General features: G+C 38.3%; 1 protein-coding gene across 1 annotated transcript; it reads right to left on the bottom strand.

The window, feature by feature from the left end:
• Positions 1–277: 277 nt before the first annotated feature.
• On the bottom strand, positions 278–13,579 carry efna1b (ephrin-A1b). The gene is made up of 5 exons (XM_077211204.1): positions 13,253–13,579; positions 2,289–2,584; positions 1,704–1,769; positions 1,495–1,590; positions 278–1,340 (listed from the first exon to the last, which is right to left on the bottom strand). Exons 1-5 carry the CDS (start codon positions 13,348–13,350, stop codon positions 1,219–1,221), a joined length of 678 nt encoding a protein of 225 aa, XP_077067319.1. The 5' UTR covers positions 13,351–13,579; the 3' UTR covers positions 278–1,218.
• Between the last annotated feature and the right edge of the window lie 3,137 nt (positions 13,580–16,716).

Below are 16,716 nucleotides of genomic sequence, written 5' to 3'. Positions count from 1 at the left end.
GCAAGTTACATCCTGGCACTCAAGTGCCACTTTTTTTTCATTCATCTCAACCCCATCTGAATGTTTGGTTAAAAGCTGTGAAGTCCTGGCCAAGAAAAAGAGATGAAAAGGGAATGAAAGAGGACAGGAAGAAAGTTTGATGGTGGTGTTTTGAGCGTGTTAAACTTTACTCTGAGGCCTCAACAAATTGCACAGAAAATCTGTCTGTTCTGCTCCAAAACTTTGTTTTCTTTGAATCAGTTGAACAATATTTATTAAAAAAAAACTTTCCACAAAATTTCATAATTGACAAATGTCTTTATTTTATATAACTCTTAATATTTACATTTTTACACAACTATTTACAAGTTTATAAACCAAAACAGTACAAAATCACTTTTTACAAAAGAAACTGTTCTTTTAACTTATTTGAAAAAATTAATTGAACCGTTTTAAATTGTGCATGTCGTGCTCTCTGTCAGAAGGCCAGCTTCTCTCTCTCTCTCACTCACTCACAGACAGCACAACCGATCATTCCTGTTCAAAACCAAATGTTGTGTTATGAAAGAAAACAAATCTGATCTCATCGATAACATAATTCCAGTACATTTTGTAGGTTGTGTTCACATTACATCACAGAAACCAACTGAAACTACAGCAACACGAGATCCAAAACACAGGAAACTGTTCGATAGCTGTTCTAGATTTACAAACACTGTTATATGCACGAACATCAATTCTTTATAAGGTGCAAGGTCAGGGTCAGCTTTAAGATAAATCCTGTGATCTTTGGCTCAAATCAGTACAGTAGAGCAAAGGTCTCTATCAAACACATTATCTAACCTATTGTCCACCCTTGTGGTCACAATTCCAGTTCTACAGCTGATGGTTACAAGACAAGCTCCCCCGACTTTAAAGTTTGTTCTGAATCACATTGGTAAATAGATTTGTGAAGAATTTTCAGGAAAAATGAGCACATACGGTCTACAAAAGTAAAATAAAAAGAGCTGATGGAAAACAGTATTATAGAACGGTAAATACTCAAAACACATTTCTCTGGTCACATCACTCTCACAAATACAAACACGTCACTCAGCAACTTGCACACCAGCACCAAAACTTCAGTTTGTATAAAAATTCTTCATAAAAAATCTATTTTCAGAGCCGGTAACCAGCACCGGCATTAAAGTCTGTTGTGTCCTAACGGACCAGTGTCCATAAAATGTTCTCATATCAGGCTCAGTGGAGGAGCAGAAAGATGAGTATAGAGATCAAAATGACGAAACTTGAGACGGGAGACACACGAACACCCAAACTCCCCACGCTCCTCTGCACAACTGGGATCATGGCAATAGGGTCATCTGAAAGTAGAGGAGAAGCATGATGAGTACATTTCGTGACCGTGTAACTTGCGTAAAGTCACTCTAACACCTCGGCTTGAAAAGTAAAAAAATTCCACATCTTATTCTAAAGCAAATGGACACGCTGCCAAAAGGCAGGAAAAGAAGTTCTCACCTGCTGGAAGCCTGTTTGATGGGTTATGTACTCCGCCACCAGCCTTTACTTCCATTTCATCATCCTTCTCAACTACCTTTTTCTTATTCTTGGAACCTAGAACATGAAATGATATAGTTGGAATGTTAGTAAGGCTTTGGTTGTCCTTGTAATCTAGTAAAGATAGCAGAAATGTCTAGTTGGTAATGCGAAGAACTGATTTGACTTACCATGAAGTCCAACAACATCCACCTTCAGTCTCAAACACTCCTGGCCATGATGGTGAAGAGGTTTGGCTGTGGAAAACAGTGAAATTTTAGAATTGGAATCTGTAGTACTATGATTGTAAATAATACATAATTTAATGTGTTATTAAATGCTAAAACAATCATTTTGTATTTACGTTCATTTCATAAGGTTTTGAAATAAATTTTCAAGGAAAAGTTGACATTTAATGACATATGGTGTAAAAAGTAATAGCTTAGTGTACATATAATACATATTTTTAAAAATGTAAATAATTATATTGAATAATTTAAATGTGTTTTTAAAAGGTGACAAATATTGTTTCCCAAATATCCTGAATAATTAACGCATAGATATCTTTTAGTTTTTGGGGAGTCACACCACATGACATGATTTTGAAGGTCTTCAAGGGGTTTTCCTGTTTTGTTTTGTTTTTTCAGCACATTATGTATTTTTTTTCTTCCTACTTGTTGGTCACCCAACATGCACTTTGTGTGGGTTCATTTTAACACACAAACTTCAAATTTTTAGTTTTGCATACTCTCACAAATACAGACATGGATACTTACAAATATAGTAGTAACTCTCTCCCTGGCGGAACTCCTTGCCCAGAGTGAAGGGAGTGAAGCGCTGGAACTTCTCCGAGAACTTCTCTGGAGCGTGAGGAGCGAAAGGTCTGGAACACTCCCAGCGCAGCTGATCGAAGGACTGTGGCTTGCAGTTCTCATAGTCCTCCAGCTCCACCATATAGAGCACGTACCGCTCGGCCTCCTGGGATGGGATCTCGCCCCGTGCGTAGTGAGGGCAGATGATGTCTAGGTAGTCATTAATGCGGACATCCACAGTGTAATCATCCCATAGGAAGCTGGAAGAAATAAGAAAAAAATCCATGAATGGCTGTCAACCTTCAAAACACAGGCACACCTCAGGAATAAAATGGCTTCAAAAAAGAAACTTGATGTTCACAAACAAACAGAAACAGTGACACGAAACGGCCCCAGGCAAGCGTCATCAGTGCAAAGCAAAAGCGAGAGCTACACCCTGAGTGATGTGTGTTCACCCTTCACCTGCTGCTTTTATTTGGGTGAAACACCCTGTACAATCCCTCTTTTCTTTTTCTTTCTACTCTGCATTTTTCTGTCACGTTGGGTGAAGGAGTATTTAGGGAAATTGTTCAACTGTCTTTTCCTTAAAGTCCTCCATTAAAAGATTTCCTTTTAATCCATTTGTTTTACTTGATTTCTATAAGCATTTTGCTTTGTTTTGAAAAATTCTATAAATTTTTCTGCTCACGTATTTCACTTGAATCTCCCTTTTTTATTTTGTCACACAAATATGATTGAGGGGAACCATAGGGGGGTTATATATATATATATATATATATATATATATATATATATATATATATATATATATATATATATATATATATTAGTGCTGCCGCGATTAGTCGACGCAATCGACCATGCAAATTAGTCGACGGCAATTTTTTTAGTCGACGTGTCGTTTTACTATTGACCGCCTATTTATTTTTGGTCACCCGTCTCAAACGGCTGACTTTAATTCACCTCCACACAGCAGTCTGTGCGCCGTGCGCGGCCTGCTGGTTAATCTGCTATCCTCTTCCTTCACGTTCCCGCCCCGCCTTCACTGCTTTGATATGAAAAATTGCGGAGGCAGGTGACGGTGCTTTCAAAGTGGGCTCGTTTGCTGCGGTCCGAGCGCGATTGTTCCCGGCGCCCCCCGCAGCGTTGGTCTGTTTCACACTCAACTTAATTCTATCGAACACTGGTGCGTTTGCGTGAATATTATGCCATCGCAAACGTGCACGGCGCATGATAGAAAACAGAACGCGGGTCAGTATTGTGTTTTTCAAACGGACTCTTTTGAGGAGACAATGGATTTCCAAATGTGTTGCCCTGATTCCACGCGCAAAGCACGAATACACTGCAGGCTCACTCTCGCTCGTATCCAAGGTAAATCATCAACACTATCATCCCTTACATATGTTTTTTAACTAAATACATCATAATAAGCTAAAACGCATGCGCAGGTTACTTTACTTCCTGAACAAGTGCGCACCTGAGTCCGTGTTATTTTCACATTCACGCAAACCGCGGCACGGGCCCGCCATGCACGCAAGTGTAAACGCGAGCTGCATATCTGCCTGCCTGCTTTCAGCGCGACTCATTATTAGGCAGAGCTATGCGTAGTGGGCTAGACTCTTTCAATTCCAATTTATTTGTGTAGCGCTGTTCACAATATCAGAAAATGCATGTATTGCATCTACTTTACAATTCAGAGTGATGTTATCAGTTATGCATTTCAGAAATGTACATAAAAAATTTACAGTAAGCTAATAAAAATGTATTTAACAGCATAGATGAACAAAGAGCTAATTTAATTAATACATACATGTTTGTTAATAGAGGATTAGATTAGGACTCTGACTAATATGGTATAGCATAATGGAAATGCAGATAGTTAATGCTTTGATTGTTAATACATAATGTTTTTGAACAGGTGACATTTTATGTTTTGGCCCTTCAGTTGAGTTCAAAATTAAATGGACACAATGAAATAACAAACACTTGATTTTTTTTTTTTAAATTAGTCGTTTAGATTAGTCGACTAATCGAAAAATTAGTCGAAAGATTAGTCGTTAGAAAATTAGTCGTTAGTGGCAGCACTAATATATATATATATATATATATATATATATATATATTTTTTATGTTAACATGTTTACTTTGACAGCTCTAAAATACTTTTTGTTCAAACTTTTTTATCTGAGAAAATCTTGAAATCTCTTGACTTTGTGTGATCCATCACAACCTCTTCCCTGTTCTCTTGGTAACAGAGATGGAGCCGCTTAGACTGACTGGCTCTTTGAATTGGCTCTACATGTTTTCACAGCCTCCTCTCTGTCTGTCTCTCCTTTTATTGTCGTCTCATTTGCTTTTCTCATTTTCGCCTGATCTGAGCTTCCCTGCTGCTGTTACCAGATGTACAAATGACAAATCCACAGGCCTTTCAGTATGTTGGGCTTTCCGTGTCTTTGCTTTCATGTTGTCATTGATTTATTATAATGAATTGTGTCTCACATTTCTGAATAACTGTCTGAATAAATCACAAAGTTTTTTCCTTAATACACTTATAATACCATACAATACTCCAGTTCAAACCACATAAAGTATCTGATTGGCTGATTATAAAATTATACGACATCACATTTCCATATACCCAATATCATCAAACCCAATCACATTACCATAACATTTACTCACACGGCCCTCACGTGAACTGCCATCAAAACACAAGGCGGCCTCTTTCCCCCCAGCATGCCCTTTGCTCTATTACTTTCTCCCTTTTGGCACATGTATCTGTTGTTGTTGCCATTGGGAGCCGTGGTTAAATGACGGACAGACACACAGGCTCCTGACGGGCCCCCTGTTGTCCACTTCAACCCCCTTCATCTCTGTCTCTTTCCCACTGTGCCTCTGCAGTAAGCATTAGCCGACCTGTCTAAACAGCCTGGCGGTCTATTCAGACGGGGGGTAAACATACACATCACTGCGCTTATTAGCCCCGCTTAATGCAGAGATTAGAGTCAGTCTCGCACGGCTTCTAATCAGCAGTGTGTTCAAAAGATAGTACCCCTTGCTAAGCCAGCTGACTTTTCTGTGTGTGGGAAAGCGTTTTTTTTATGTGTATTCAGTATGCCAATCAACACATCAGAGCTGATGAGACCAAGTAAGGGTGGATGAGATGCTAAATGGTCAAAGTGATTCTAAAACAGAAATCAGTGTGAACGGTTTCGGCGGTTTTAGTTTCGCTCTGTTTTTCTTGGGAACTAGACTGTGTGGTTGATTGCCCCGTCTCACTTCCTCTGAAGTCCCTTTGAAGCAGCTGATCTGGAGCTGTTTGAAACCTGGTGGCAAGAACTAGACACCACCACAAATTGGGTGTCATTAACTCATCCCCCATACATCAGCCTAAGGCACGGGTCTAATCTCTTTATTTTTTGGGTCACCAAGGTGTTTGCCTAGAGATGCACAATATATTGGTACCATATTTACTGGCTAATATAAAACATTATTATATTGGATAATATACATAAATATTCCTGATGAATGTAATGAAACATCATTATATTTATGTATGGGGAAAATTATTTTATTACTAAACATTAGGTCTATTATATTCAATTGTAGAAAGGTTAAATGTAATATTTAACAAATTCAGCCAATTTTATATACTGTACATCATGTTGTGATGCCATATATTTTCTTTAAATATTTTCATTTATTTTGACAAAATAGTATAGAACATTAATTGGCCATTTATCAGAATATAATCTGACTATCTGTGCATCTCTAAATTTAATTTCATACTGAAAGGGTCTGGTGGGCCCTCAACCTATGATTCCCATGCCTGTCTAATCTCTCTGAGCTGATCCAAGGCCAGCCGCCGATAGCTCAAACTATCCCAGAGCAGCACTGTTGTGCTTTTCCTGCTGGTGAGCGGTCACTTCAAACGCCGCAGTGGCCACTGTTTCCCGTGTGACACTTGGCTCTGTTCAGAGCGTGAGAGTGACGTTGTTGTAAGAGGGGCACGGATCCATGTAAACAGCACACATTTCAGGGGAGTGTCTGTACCTGCGGCCCCTGGGGGCCACATCACTCATCTGTTTATCACAAGACACAGAGGAGCCTGTGTTTAAATGTTTGTGTGGGGGCTTAAAGAGTTTGAGTTTAAAGTTGCACTCAGTAATTTGTTTACGCAGACTAATTAGGTTGGTCGAATAAGCCGACCTCCTCTATGTACACTGTAAAAAATGATTTTGTGGTGAAGTAAATACTACTGAAAAAAAACAATGTAATTTACATGAAAAAGTTAGTTCAGGCAAGAATTAAAAAAACTAAGTAAATTCCATATCAGTACTTAATTCAAGCGAGTAGAAATTAAAGCGTAAATATCAACTTAATACAATTAAGTAAAAATTACTCAACTTTTCTGATACTGGGTTTCCCATCATGCACTGGACCTTGAATAATTAGTGAGGTTGATTTTTCACTGGTTTCCAGCTGTATTTACACTGTTTTATCATTACTTTTGTTGTTAGGATTATAGTAACTTGCCATTTTGTGACATTTCGAGTAAATTTTCTGCTCAAAATGACACATTCGAAAACAAAAATGATCCATCAAATGTTACCGTCATTGTGTATTTTCTACCAAGTATTGAGCTCTTTGCATTCACATGTTGTTTAACTTCTGACATGATATAGTATAAATTACTTAGAAGTTCTAAGTAAAGCACATACTGGTATTTCAATATTATTGTTTGAGTGAAATGTTATGTAAAGGAAATTTCAATTAAATTGATATTACTCAACCTTTTACTAGCCAAGTTAAAATTTCTTTGTTACTTTCACTTGACTAGGTCAAGTAAAGTTTACTTAATTCTATATTCCAAGTAAATTAAACTTAAATATTTCTAATTAAAGCTACTGATAAATATGTTTAGGTTTTTACTTGGCAAATCGTTGTAAATTTACTAGCATTTTCTGAGAGAAAAAAGTTAGCTAGCTTTTTTCAAGTAAATCCTACTCCAATTTTTTTTCCGTGTAGAGCATTTTTAGGCTTCTAATATGACTGGAGTCTTCATCTTGTGCAAGTGTCAGTCTTTAAAAAAAACAACAGTAATAGACTTTTACACTATTACACAAAAAATCTGTTTCAAATAAATTCTGTTCTTTTGAACTTCATATTAAAAGAATCCTGAAGTTCCACAAAAATATTAAGCAGCTCAACTGTTTCCAATATTGATAATAAGAAGAACATTTTCTTGTTCACCAAATCCGCATATTAGAATGATTTCTGAAGGATCATGTGACACTGAAGACTGGTGTAATGATGCTGAAAATATTTTAAAATAGAAAACAGTTATTTTAAATTGTAATCACTCACAACATTGCTGTTTTACTGCTGTTTACTGTGGTCAAATAAATGCAGCCATGGTGAGCATAATAGACTTTCAAATACATAAAAAAACGACTTTATATGTAAAACTAAAGCTTAATTGATTCGTAGGCTATTTGTCCCCTTTCCCCTCAATAGTTTTTCTGGGCTCCCCCTCTTTCACTTTTGGCTGAATGTTTCAAGCTGTCAGGCGGGTCAGTAATGTCAAAGTTTAGGGTCATATTTTTCAGACACACCCTTACACAGTCAGCAGGGCACACACACACACACACTGAGAGACGGTAAGAGATGTACATGCTTCAGAGCAGATGTACTCACTGCCAACTGCACAATGCTCGCTGTCAGCAGTTCACACACACACACACACACACTCGGTTACTGAAAACCTTTAAGACCTGCTGCTTGTCATGACAAGTATTATGATCCTATTTTAGTGCCTTGTTCTCACACTATCAAGTAATAAAACATGTCTGTTCAAGCGCGTGCACGATGCTTTCACGCTATTTTTGTCTGTCTGGCTTTCTTTCTCCACTACAAGTATAATATACAGAGACGTCTCAGTCTTACGCCTTCTTCCCGTTAAAGTGTGACAGGTTCAAGGTGCTAAGTCACCACTAAGTCCTTTTAACCTCACCGCTCTCTCACTTTCTTTCCGAGCAGTATGTTCTCGTATTGTCCTTCTCGTCGATTACATGCTGGTAATTACCCCAGCCGTCGCGGAACGGGTCGGAATGCCAGCCAGCTAATCCGCTCTTCCAAACCAGGGATTATCACACTGAGCACACGGATCACACCGCACATTCACCAGCACCAGGACTTATCCAATACGGACCGTTTGGGGGGTTAATGTGGGGGTGGGGGGTTACAGGTACATATTTCATGTTAAGATGGGGTTCGGGGTATGGGCTGCACAATATATTTATTGAAATATAGCAAATGTGCAAATCATGATGCATATGACAAAGTCTTGAGCTTACAATGCTTATAAAGTTGTAGGTCAGCAGAGAATAATGATGGTCTCACATACACTTCAGGGTCTATTTTATTGTGTTAATATGAAGGAATTGTCCATACTGTTTAATCACAGGTGTTTTACCTATATTTTGAATTACCTATGTTTTGTGTTGTTTTAGGATTAAAGGAAAGTCTGTAAACTTAACAGATAACATCCAATACCACTACCTTTTCCATTTTTTAAATTATTGTACCCATATCGCATCATAACAAGTTATTTTTAACAATGTTAACAAGTTATTGCATTTCACATTTTTCTTCAGTATATCATGCAGAAGTGAAGGTTGAGTGATTATACGGATGAGTGATTATGAGGCTATTTCAGTGAAATTGTGTGTGAGATTAGAGCAGACACCCAAAATTTCACCCTATCCATCACTGTCCTTTTGCTCCACCCCTATCTGTTTATATTTTATATATATCTTTCTATCTTCCACCCCCCTTCCTCCATCTTCTCCACCCTCTTTCTTTTCACATTCTGTTTAAAATCACATTATAAACCTGGGCCTCTTCATTCAGGCTAATTTTTTGGAGAAAGATTCTTTTCTTTCTATCTGACCTCTAACCCGTCACCCATCCCCCGTCCTATCTTTCTCACCCCGTTCCTTACAAATGCCTGATTTTCTCCTCCTCCCTTTGTCTTTCTCTTTTAAATGGATGCTAATTGCATGTTGATACACTAGCTTGTTGTTTGGTAGCATAGTCTACTGTGAGTTTTATTCAGAGTTATTTAAGTCAGCACCTTTTTCACAAAAAATACCCCGGAAATAATAAACTGAAAGCAATATAGCCACTGAGAGAAATAAAAATGATCAACAAGTGAAGTAAGTGATCGCCACATTCTGTAGGTGGCGACAGTGAGCTGCTGAAGACGCTGAAGGCAAGCACTTGACTTGAAGTAAATAAGTAACACCAGGAAACAAGTTTCTGGTTCTTTTGTTTACATTTGTGAGGTCACACACTTTACTACACCGACAATTACACAATCTAGCACAATACAGACAGAAAAACAGGAAAACTCTAACTCAACAGAAGAGTGATAATCAAAATAGTAATCAGGGACTGAACAAGATAGACAAAGGGGGCTGTGTGGGAAAAAAGTGGACGGAAAGATGGAGCAGGGAGGATATAAGGACATATAAAGAGAAATAGTAAGGAAGTCTGGTTGGGAGATAAGGAGAAGAGAGGAAGAGCTCAGAATAAGGGGTAAAATGAGTGGAAAACACAGCAAGAAATGTAAAAACAGGCCCAGGGTCATTTATATACATAAAAACTTTAACTGGAACATCAGATTATTTCTGCCGATTATTAATCATCATTACTTTAACCAGTTGAAATCCTAAAATGGAACTCTAATCTGTGGAAAAACACAAACTGACATGATCCGGAAAGAGCTTCGGTTTTGTAATCAATCAATCCAGTAGATGGTAGAACATTCTATAATGCTTTGAGGAATTATGGATTATATTTTCCATACACATCCATTTCTGTGTAAATCGGGATTATACAGCACTGGATTACACTGGAGTCTATAAATATATACAGTGATTACTGTGTGAATGGGTCATTCAGCCAGATTACACACATCTACGTATAATCTGAGGCTGAACCATCCGTTTTACAGATTACAGACCTGCCTACGTAGCCGGCTGTTTTTGCGTGCATCTGAGCCAGAAACGAAGAACAGTGATGTGTGGGTGTGTGTGTGTATGGGTGTGTGTGTGAGTGTAAAGGAGATAGATTTACAGCCTGTCTGTGGAATCTGTCTGGATATGAATGCTGATCTGTCACGCTCCCCTCCTCCTTCTCAAGACAATACAGCACTAAATGCTCAGATACATGTAAAAGATCAAACAAAGTGAATCTGGCGGGGAAGGGATGGACAAAGAGGAAATGGAGTGGACAATGAGTGGACAGCTGAAAGGTCAAGTATAGCAACATGTTTGTACGAAGGAATCCCAGTCTACTAAATATACCCTAATCGCACATTCCCCCTGCATGCGAGCCAGAAACAAATCTTTGACGAGCGAACACAAATCCATATGACAACACATGCAAAAATAAACACATGATTCAGGTCGAGAGTAACGATTTGATGATGCTAACATGACGAGACTGTACACTTCCCCTTCAGCGCGCTCAGCGTGCAAGCGCAGACATGTGTCGAGCACAAAAACAGACCGTCGAAAACAACATCCATATGTCAATCCGGACCTGAAAATCCAGTCTCCTCAGGGTGCAGACTCACGCACATATACCCGTCAAACCAGAGCATCAGCCCGCCAAAGGCCACGTGCAGAAGATTAAATCATTACTGTTCACTCACACCCATTCAGGTGCGAAAACAGTCTAGTGTGCATTTGTGTTTGTTTGCGTGTTTGTTACGCAACAGGCAGAACTAGATGATCATACCGATTAATATTTAACACCTATCTGGCATAGATTAGTCGAGCCTGACAAGTGCACTAACATACTAAATGGTAGAGTTTCACAGACAGATTGAACAATCACTGGCTTTGATGGAAGTCGTTAAAAGGAAAGAAAAGCAAAAGGAGAAACACGAAAATCTGATTAATGGCAATGGTTTCTTTTTTCTTAGAATGTAAAATGAATGAGAAAGATTTAACTTGGAGAAAGACATAGTGAAAACAGTTCCCACCACACCTGACAGATTATGATAGCTCAAGAAGGGATTATATTTAAAATTCTAGTTTTGATGTGTGTTTCTAACCTTTTCAATGCTAACAGAGCAACATTGCCATTCTCTGTGTATGTGTGCAAGAATGAGAGCTTTAAAAGTAGAGATCCGCACAGATTTTTAATATAGAGATTTTCTGAGGGCTTAGCGTTTCGTTATTACAAATTTTCTTGTTGTGCTTACGCAACCCTTTCCGTGGATGTGGTCCATGTCGGGATTAGGGACCGGACAACGCACCAGACTGCTGCCACATAATCCCCTCCACCTCTTTTTCTCCATCTCCATAGATGTTTCTAACTCAAATTACCAATCCTTCATTTTTCCAAGCAGCTCCTATTACTCCATCCCTGTCTCTTCCACCTCATTTTTTTCACAGCAGGTCCTAAAAGAGTTTGGTCTCTATTACATGATTTCTTGAAGCTATCCCTCCTTCTGTCTGTCTTTAGGAACAGCTGCTGCCTCTCTCTCGATCTCTCTCTGCTGGCTGATATTGAGCCAGGCTCTTCTGAGACCGTGTCTGGTTAAGGCTGGTACACTCATGTTGCGCAACTACGGGATTGATAAATTACTCACTGAAAGTCGACTGAATTACAACAGACGGTGTGTGAATCACCTGTGACATCATGAAAACTTCCAATCGGGTCATGACCATGAGCACGGATTCAGTTCAGTTATCACCAGTTAACTTTTATGACAACAGGCTTATCATGGTGTACGTGAAAAATCCAGGTGAAACAAGTCAATGTTAATGAGAAGCGGGAAAAAAGATGCCAGCACATGGTCAGAGGTTCTGTTTTACAGTCGACAAGCTTCTGATTTTCTTCACAAAAACCCATTTTCTTGTTCTTGAGTTTCTTGCTAAAGGCCTAATAAATCGCTCTGATTGCTGTCATTCGTATTGATCTCTGGAAAGTGCCTAATGACCCGTCCTTCTTCACTACGAGGAGAGATTACAAATGCAATCATTTGATGAAACACACATCAAAGTGCTGTAACGGTGAATTGTAACAGTAACATATTAATATCATACTGAGAGTAACAAGATACCTCCCATAAAAAGTGCAAGCTATTATATATGTATTAGTCCAGTGTGCTCATGTCTGTTTATTTATTGCTTTGTGTATGTATCTGTACAAATTTGGCTAGATTTACTAAAAAGAAATGTTGTACATCTACAGGTTTGAGTGAAGGATAGAGTATTGTATATATCATAGTAAGACACTCTGTCAATAAAATGCCCACACAAATAGTAAAACTAACATGTGTGCATGTATATTTAGGCTGATCTGTCCGTCCATCTGTCTGGTTTCTTTCCATGTACTTTTCTGCCAGCTGCTGTCTGGTATACAGTAATTATCATGTCATTCACTAGAGCATGTTAAAGGTTAGACTAGAGCCAGAGATAATAATCAAAGCAATGCAGTGTGTGATAACTAACCTGAAAGCGTAAACAACTTGAACTAACATAACTTGCAAGCCAGGGTAATGATTTGCCAAGTTAAAAATTAGAGTTATGCGTTTCATTAATCTAAACACAGAATGAAAACAGTAGGAGCAAATAACAAGAAACTGCAACAAAACATTGCATATACACCAGATAAAATAAGATATATCCGCTAACGGCTTGTGAAACTATTTAGACTGTTAATGCAGTGCATATAGCCTACGTAATTCATTTAATACTACTCTACTTTTTGGCTATAGTTTACATAGGCTCCAAGATTTTACAATTTATGATGCTATACAGAGATGTCAGATATCACAGAAGAATACTAACAAGAGCTACATCATAAAGGGAAAATTATTTACTTATTTAATTTATTATTAAAATACTCACTTTGCGTTCGAGCTGTTCCAGTAAACACTGTGTCGCTCCGCAGACGCGTACCAGGCGCTGACGCTCACAGCAACACACACCAGACACAGAAAATCCATTGAGTCCGGGATTTAATGCTCTTCAAAGGAATATATACGAGTGCAAAGTATTGTTTTGCACGTTGAAGATGAAAATATAAATGTGCACTATACTGCAGTGCAAGAATCGTTGAAACACTATTGATTCGGTTTACTTGAATAACAGGTTTGTATAGGAGACTCTAGTACAAACAGTCGCGGTAAAGCCAGAAGAAATGTGCGCTCAGTCCTCTTTATCAATAAGCTACATAAGCCACGCCTTCAAGTGCAAGCAGCAAATGAAAACAAGGACGCTTTTTATGTCGACACGCCTCTACTCACAGGCTGCCAATAAATCGGTGCTATTTTAGTATCATTTATACACTATAGTTTTTATTGAACGTCTATTTTGATTTTTTTTTTGTCATTTTGGGCTTTGTCTTTTTCATTATTTTTGTATTACCAGTTTTTTTTTCAGCTTTAGTTTATTTATTTCCAGTTAGTAATTTAGAGCTTTAACTGATTGCCAAGGCAACATTATATGTGTGTGTGTGTGTGTGTGTGTGTGTGTGTGTGTGTGTGTGTGTGTGTGTGTGTGTGTGTGTGTGTGTGTGTGTGTGTGTGTGTGTGTGTGTGTGTGTGTGTATTATTTTAGCTTTATTTCAGTTGACCAAAATATTTCTAATAATAATAACAACAACAACAACAACTATATAATAACAATAATAACCCTGAAATAAATCTGCATTTTTAAATATTAAAATGCAGTTGTCTGACTCTAACTGACATCCTTTATATGCATATGCCTAAACTTTTTATAGCCTATTATAAGTAAATATAAAAAAATATTTGTTTTTATTATAAAGTAACCCAATTTCTTATTTTTGTTCATCGTTGTATAATTAGTCATTTTACATTTATTTATTTTTGATAAGAACATTTTCTGAAGAAGGTTTTCCTGAATACAAGCCTGAAATGGCTATATTTCTATACCCGTGGATATAACCCTGTTCCGCATTAATCATGACAGCAATTTACCGTGGGCAGTCTTTTTTAGTTATGAAATATTATATTTGGAAACATAGCCATGCATTGTGTAGAATAACAAACAAAGCAGGCTTTTCCTGGGTATCAATCAAAAAAGTTGTAATCCCTAAAATCCCCTTTTACACCTGATAACGTTATTATGACATCAGCACTACTGTCATCAGGGCTTTTCCCCCTCATCCCACCTCCACCAGAGGGTCCCTCTAATCCAGGCCTTATACTCATCCTAGGGTCACAGTGGAAAGCAATTATCCTGTCTTTTGTCCAGGTCTTTTTGACTTGAGGGTTTAAGGTGAGCCGAGTGGAAAGCGTGTCTACCTGCGGACTATTTTGGGCTGGGCTAGGCAGGGCTGGGCAGGCTCATACATGCTCCATGTTGTTGAAGGCTTCAGTTTGGGACGATTAGTCAAAGCTGAGTGTATATGAGTGAGGGTGCTTTCCGTCTGCTTTGAGAGCAATGCGTCACCTTCGCCCAGGTGAACAGGGACATTATGGATATACAGTTTTTATTCAGTCTGAGAGTTGCAGAATAAAGTATGCTTATGAGCTCCATCGGCGTAGGAGGTAGAGCTCGGAGCAAATGTTCAGGAACAGATCTACCCACAGCAGGCTTTCCTTTACAGTCGGCTTGGCATCGAGCACTGAGCCCTATCACAGTCTAGGACAGAAGCTGAAATTCCTCTCAGTCTTATTCTCTCCTTTCTTTGCTCTAGCACACACTGTCTTTTTTTGTTCTCTCACTTCCCTCCTACACAGTAGCCGATGTTGTCTATAAAGTGTGGATAGATCTGTGTAAGACTGTTTAGCATTGGGCCATACTGTCCACTTGTGTGCGTGTGTGTTTGTGTGTGTGTGTGTGTGTGTGTGTGCATATGAATGTGAATGGGTAGTTGTCCAGCGTTCAGAGCGGTGGCTGAACAAAGGCTGCATTTGAATAACGGACTGCAGCTTTACAAAGCGATCAAGGTGTAAACAACTTCACCATTCAGCCTGGAAAACCTGCATCCAGTACAACACAAATTCTCTAATGTCCTGTTAATGTTATAGTATTTAAAAGTGCTACTTCATTGTTATTGCAGGATTCAGCCAAAGAGACCATTTCAATGGCCCTCGGGGTGAGTTAGCGAGGGCAACTTTGAGGTAACTGCTTGCGGTATATACCAACAAAGCATTCATGATGAAAAATGAGAAGAAGGATAATTTAAACAGAACTTCATAAGGTGTTGTTATTGGAGCTAATTTAGCGTTTAAGCTGTCAAGTTGCTAATGCATATCCTCATGGGCTCAGGAGATCTCGTCTGTGCAACAAAGACATTTATTCCCAGCTTTGATTAGCTTCTAACTTCAGATGGGAATGATGAAATATCTCATGAAAAATGTATTTATTCCTCATTGTGAAACAAGCCCATAGCTGTTATCCTGAGCTGAATGTGTCTCCATGGAACACTTACTTTGTTTGTTAGTTGCCTGACATGCAAAATTACCTCCATAAGTATGCAACAAAAGAACTGGCAACAATAATAACATTGACAAACTTTGGTCAACCTTTACATGCTTCAAACTGTGTCTGCCCTTTGGGCACCTGGAGAAACCATTTACATGTATAATGTTTTGGTTTCTATGCCTCACCTGAGTCAATAATTACTAAGATATAATTACTTTTTTGTTAATAGCATGTAATACTTACTCCTAAAATGGAGAAATGGTTGGAGTGGGTGGGTTAATGATGATCAAATATGGAAAAGATGGATATGTGGTTAATATGATAAGAGGTGAAGAGGGGTGTAAAAGCCGTTGAGGGTTTGGATGGAAATGGGAGTGTATCTCTGTTTCGTTGCGTTAAGATTCACCCAGAGGCATACAGAGAACCTGCTATTGCGAAACACTGAGAGGGAGAGATGAAAAGATGGATAGAGAAAAACGGAGAGAAATGGAGAGCAAAATAGATTTTCTTTGGAACAAAAGTGATGGATGACCTGGAGTAGGTGTTCATGTAGGAGAAAATCAACAGAGAACTAAATAATCAAAAATAGAGAAAAGGAAAAATCCTGGCACTCCCGATATAGGGTCAACAAACAGTTCTATTATATATTACTAACAGTATATTAAATATTTTTACAATTTAAAATATTTTCATTTATCGTAAAGTGTGACTTACAGAAAGATTCCTGTAATTGCAAAGCTGATATTTCAGCATCATTACTGCAGTCTTCAGTGTCACATGATTTGGTGCTCAACAAACTTTCCTTATTAATATTTATGAATGTTGAAAACAGTTGTGCTGCTAAATATTTTTCTGGTAACCGTAATTTTTAAAGGATTTTTTTTATGAATATACAGTTCATTAGAACAGAATTTATT

The sequence above is a fragment of the Siphateles boraxobius genome, unplaced genomic scaffold (assembly GCF_051911475.1).
Source record: "Siphateles boraxobius isolate OS27281-9 unplaced genomic scaffold, OSU_SipBor_1 12, whole genome shotgun sequence".
Lineage (NCBI taxonomy): Eukaryota > Metazoa > Chordata > Actinopteri > Cypriniformes > Leuciscidae > Siphateles > Siphateles boraxobius.
This window is presented reverse-complemented; position numbering and strand designations above follow the sequence as displayed.